This window comes from Salvelinus fontinalis, chromosome 1 (genome assembly GCF_029448725.1).
Source record: "Salvelinus fontinalis isolate EN_2023a chromosome 1, ASM2944872v1, whole genome shotgun sequence".
NCBI lineage: Eukaryota > Metazoa > Chordata > Actinopteri > Salmoniformes > Salmonidae > Salvelinus > Salvelinus fontinalis.
Genome location: NC_074665.1, coordinates 48,932,345 through 48,938,344, shown reverse-complemented (window position 1 = coordinate 48,938,344; position 6,000 = coordinate 48,932,345). Strand labels below are relative to the sequence as shown.

The following is a 6,000-nucleotide window of genomic DNA, read 5'->3' as shown; positions in this document are numbered from 1 at the left end:
ATAAAGTGAATTGCCATTATCAAAGTGCTGTGCGCTGCAGTGCCAACATATTCTATCAAGCCAATCATTAATTCCACTGACCACTCACTGTATGCTTCCAACCTACCGGAAAGAACTGGTGAAAGTGCTTAGGCGACAGGTTTGAATTCTGTGTGTGTAGGCTACTTGTTCAAATGGGTGTGGAGGAGCGGACAAGAGGGAGGGGAGGGAGGAGAGACAGACATCGACACCTAGGCAGTGGCAGTTATATCCACAAGACGAGAGGGGATAGACGTTTCTCAATGGAGTGCGTATTTTGAACCATAGCCTGTACAGAGACCTCAGCGTGGTATAAATCTTTTTTCAATCCGGCGTTGATCGTGGAGCTGCGGGAAGGCATAATTGCGCGCAAGGAATAAACATGGCCCCAAGTCTATATCTCAACGGGGCCTTGGCTGTGTTTTGTGTGACTCTAACCTGCAATGGATTTAATATAGACTCACGGTTTCCAGTTATCAAAGAAGGGAAAACCAAGGGCAGTTTCTTTGGATTTGCTGTTGCCCTGCACAAACAGACGGAAGGGTCCACGAAATACCTGTGAGTATCCGCGGTGTACCTCATATGCAACTGTTCTATCCTCTTCAGGCGCCATAAATTGTGGCGTTCAACTGATAATTCGATATTGATAGGTATACTTTGTTTAGAAACGAAATACAATGAAAACGAGCTACTTATAAGTTCCATCTGTTCTTGCTCTTTAAAACACTTTTCTTCCTTTCATGTGCAAGTCGTTAATGTCGGAAAGGTTCCAAGTTATTTGAAACTTCAATTGTTTTTGATGTAAAGCCTGTTTAGATTAGCCCACTTTATAAAGTTCACTAGAACACCTGTCCAAAATAAACGGGTATTGGCGCCGTGTTTTATATTCTGCTGGCTGCAATCTCATAATTCAGTGCAATTTCAACATGTCAGACACCTGTCCGGACTCTGGAACCAGCGATCCTATACTTTCATTCAAGAGCTTCTTATTTGGTCAATCGTACAAAATGCTTAATTTATATAAACATACATAGCATATAATCTAAAATAACAGGTTTAAAAGAAACATAGGCTATAACATAGACTTCAGTGATCGTAGCCTACTGTAGGCTGTCCTTGCTTGCGTGTACGCAATTCATGAAATATGGTCCGCCAATATCGCTACACCTTTTTGTACGGATAAAGTGTAGCCAATACCTGTATCCAGAAAATATTTATGAAAACACCCGAGAAGAAGCCTACATTTATAGTGTAGGCCGACATTACGATCACTCACATTATTTTCCACGTTTCCTCAACTTTCTTTAATTTCAGTTAAATTGTTCTCTCTGGTTCGTACGTGTGAGAGAAACAATGGGTTCGGTGCCTGTGGTTAAAAGCAGAACGTGCTGCTCAACGAATAAGGCTTTGTCCCATTATGATAATATGAATGGTCTTAAATTGATGATGTTGTCCCTCGTTGGCTGTCATGACAATCCATACCCGTCATTCTACACAATGGTTATTACAACGCTGTAAAATGTTAATAATAATCAACATGGCACTGATTCTTGTACCCTGATCTGAACAAGAAATTATAAACTATAAACAGCTGCAGAGCTGTTGAATAAGATCAGTACTTAAATGGGTGTTACTTATTGAGTGGGCTGTGTTTTATAGCTGCAGGCAGAGACTTCACGCTCATAGGGGGCACAGATTTTTTTTTTTTAATCGGTTGTTTCTCTGTAATTCTACTAGCCACCTAGCAATTTTATGAAGTTTGCTTTAGCTAGCCCAGATAGGTTCCCAATCTCCCAACCTCATAACTAGTTACCAAGAAGCCATTTCAGTCTATCAATCAAGTTACAGTAGCTAGCTTGTCTAACTATCTTAGCTTGTAGGCCTGCTGCCAAGGTTGGCAGACTTGAAAGCAAGCGATAACTAAATGTACTGAAAACGACTCACATTCCTTTCAATCTTTTACCCAGTTTCATTAAAAAAAGAACTACCAGTCAGGAGGATACAGACAGCTCAAGAGGTATGCTTAGATATGCAGAAGAAGAAAAAAAGAAGAAAAAAAACAAAACAAAACAAACAACAACAAAAAAACAACAAAAATTAATATATATATATATTAACCAAGAATTAAGCACAGTGATTATGGCTGTTTCAGGTGTGTGAAAAATGCTAAATTCTCCAATTTACGGACAAGGTAGCAGCTACTCTTCCTGGGGTCCAGCAAAATTAAGTTTATACAATTTTAAAAACATCATTACAATACATTCACAGATTTCACAACACACTGTGTGCCCTCAGGCCCCTACTCCACCACTATCACATATCTACAGTACAAAATCCATGTGTACGTGTGTGTATAGTGAGTATGTTACCGTGTGTGTGTATGCATGTGTTTGTGCATATGTTTGTGTTGCTTCACAGTCCCCGCTGTTCTATACGGTGCATTTTTATCCGTTTTTTAAATCTAATTTTACTGCTTGCATCGGTTATTTGATGTGGAATAGAGTTCCGTGTATTCATGGCTCTATGTAGTACTGTGCGCCTTCCATAGTCTGTTCTGGACTCTGGGACTGTGAAGAGACCTCTGGTGGCATGTGTTGTGGGGTATGCATGGGTGTCCGAGCTGTGCGCCAGTAGTTCAAACAGACAGCTCGGTGCATTCAACATGTCAATACCTCTCATAAAGTAGTGATGAAGTCAATCTCTCCTCCACTTTGAGCCAGGAGAGATTGACATGCATATTATTAGTATTAGGTCTCTGTGTACATCCAAGGGCAAGTCGTGCTGTCCTGAGCCAATTGCAATTTTGCTAAGTCCCTTTTTGTGGCACCTGACCACAAGACTGATCAGGTGCGACAAAACTAGGGCATGTAGGACCTACCTTGTTGATAGTGCTGTTAAGAAGGTAGAGCAGCGCTTTATTATGGACAGACTTCTCCCCATCTTAGCTACTGTTGTATCAATATGTTTTGACCATGACAGTTTACAATCCACGGTTTCTCCAATCAGTTTGGCGCTTCAACTTGCTCAATTTGCACATTATTTAAAATCAAATCAAATTTGATTGGTTAGCAGATGTTATTGTGGGTGTAGCGAAATGCTTGTGTTTCTAGCTCCGACAGTGCAGTAATATCTAACAAGTAATATCTAACAATTCCACAACAATACACAAAAATCTAAGTAAAGGAATGGAATTAAGAATATATAAATATATGGACGAGCAATGTCAGAGCGGCATAGACTAAAGATACAGTAGAATAGCAAAGAATACAGTATATACATATGAGATCAGTAATGCCAGATATGTAAACATTATTAAATTGACTAGTGTTACATTTATTAAAGTGGCCTGTTACTTCAAGTCTATGTATATAGGCAGCAGCCTCTAATGTGCTAGTGATGGCTATTTAACAGTCTAAGGGCCTTGAAATAGAAGCTGTTTTTCAGTCTCTCGTTCCCAGCTTTGATGCACCGGTACTGACCTCGCCTTCTGGATGATAGCGGGGTGAACAGGCAGTAGCATGGGTGGTTGTTGTCCTTGATGATCTTTTTGGTCTTCCTGTGACATCGGGTGCTGTAGGTGTCCTGAAGGGCAGGTAGTTTGCCCCCGGTGATGCGTTGGGCAGACCGCACTACCCTCTGGAGAGCCCTGCGGTTGCGGGCGGTGCAGTTGCTGTACCAGGCGGTGATACAGCCCGACAGGATGTTCTCAATTGTGCATCTGTAAAAGTTTGTGATGGTTTTAGGTACCAAGCCAAGTTTCTTCAGCCTCCTGAGGTTGAAGAGGCGCTGTTGCGCCTTCTTCACCACACTGTCTGTGTGGGTGGACCATTTCAGTTTGTCAGTGATGTGTACGCCAAGGAACTTGAAGCTTTCCACCTTCTCCTCTGCAGTCCCGTCGATGTGAATGGGGGTGCTTCCTCTGCTGTTTCCTGAAGTCCACGATCCTCTCTTTTGTTTTGTTGACATTGAGTGAGAGGTTATTTTCCTAGCATCACACTCACAGAGCACTCACCTCCTGCCTGTAGGCTGTCTGGTCATTGTTGGTAATCAAGCCTACTACTGTTGTGTCGTCTGCATACTTAATGATTGAGTTGGAGGCGTGCTTGGTCACGCAGTCATGGATGAACAGGGAGTACAGGAGAGGGCTGAGCATGCACCCTTGTGGGGCCCCAGTGTTGAGGATCAATGAAGTGGAGGTGTTGTTACCTACCTTCACCAAATGGGGAGAGGCCCGTCAGGAAGTCCAGGACCTGGTTGCACAGTGCAGGCTTCAGACCCAGGTCCTCGAGCTTAATGATGAGCTTGTAGGGTACTATCGTGTTGAATGCTGAGCTATAGGCAATGAACAGCATTCTTACATAGGTATTCCTCTTGTCCAGATGGGATAGGGCAGTGTGCAGTGTGATGGTGATTGCATCATCTGTGGATCTATTGGGGTGGTAAGCAAATTGAAGTGTGTCTAGAGTGACAGGTAAGGTAGAGGTGATATGATCCTTGACTAGTCTTTCAAAGCACTTCATGATGACAGAAGTGAGTGCTATGGGGCGATAGTCATTTAGTTCAGTTATCTTTGCTTTCTTAGGTACGGGAACAATGGTGGCCATATTGAAGCATGTGGGGACAGCAGACTGGGATAGGTAGAGATTGAATATGTCTGTAAACCCACCAGCCAGCTGGTCTGCGCATGCTCTGAGGAAGCGGCAAGGGATGCCTTCTGGGCCGCAGCCTTGCGAGGGTTAACACGCTTAAATGTCTTACTCACGTAGGCCACGGAGAAGGAGAGCCCATAGTTCTTGGTATCGCACCGCGTCGGTCGGTGGCACTGTGTTATCCTCAAAGCGGGCGAAGAAGGTGTTAAGCTTGTCCGGAAGCAAGACGTCAGTGTCTGCGACATGGCTGGTTTTCCTTTTGTAGTCAATTTATTACAATGTTTAGTTAAGGTTTAGGGTTTAGTGAATGATTTGTCCCAATACAATGCTTTTAGTTTTAGAAATATTTAGAAATATTTAGGACTAACTTATTCCTTGCCACCCACTCTGAAACTAACTGCAGCTCTTTGTTAAGTGTTGCAGTCATTTCAGTTGCAATAGTAGCTGACATGTATAGTGCTGATGTATAGTGCTCATCTTCAAATAATATTTTGGCAGGAATCTCCTTGCGAATGATTTTGCCGAAGATTGTATCTCCGCCGGGCTGGGCAACCTGAGCTTTTGCTATCTGCGTACATAGACACACTGGCTTTCCTCATGTCATTAGTAAAGATTGAAAAAAGTAAGGGGCCTAGACAGCTGCCCTGGGGAATTCCTGATTTTACCTGGATTATGTTGGAGAGGCTTCCATTAAAGAACACACTCTGGGTTCTGTTAGACAGGTAACTCTTTATCCACAATATAGCAGGGGGTGTAACGCCATAACACAAATAAGTTTTTCCAGCAAACACATTTTTTCCCAAAAGTTTTCTAAGGGTTGATAACAGGCTGATTGTTCGGCTATTTGAGCCAGTAAAGGGGGCTTTACTATTCTTAGGTAGCGGAATGACTTTTGCTTCCCTCCGAGCCTGGGGGCACATACTTTCTAGTAGGCTTAAGTTGAAAATTTGGCAAATAGGAGTGGCAATATCGTCCGCTATTATCCTCAGTAATTTTCTATCTAAGTTGTCAGACTTTGGCTTGTCATTGTTGATAGACAACAACTATTTTTTTCACCTCTTCCACCCTCACTTTACGGAATTCAAAATGTCAATGCTTGTCTTTCATAATTTGGTCAGATATACTTGAATGCGTAGTGTTAGCATTTGTTGTTGGCATGTCATGCCTAAGTTTGCTAATCTTGCCAATTAACAAATCATTAAAGTAGTTGGCAATATCAGTTGGTTTTTTGATGAATGAACCATCTGATTCAATGAATGATGGAGCTGAGTTTGCCTTTTTCCCCAAAATTTCATTTACGGTGCCCCAAAGCTTTTTACTATCATTCTTTATG

General features: G+C 42.3%; 1 protein-coding gene across 2 annotated transcripts in view; it reads left to right on the top strand.

Moving 5' to 3' along the window:
- Positions 1-212: 212 nt before the first annotated feature.
- itga3b (integrin, alpha 3b) overlaps positions 213-6,000 on the top strand; it is a 59,550-nt gene continuing 53,762 nt past the window's right edge. For both annotated transcript variants that reach the window (XM_055924539.1, XM_055924548.1), the window contains exon 1: positions 213-576. In XM_055924539.1, the coding sequence (XP_055780514.1) occupies positions 401-576 (176 nt within the window). In that variant the 5' untranslated portion in view covers positions 213-400. The remainder of the gene's footprint in view (positions 577-6,000) is intronic.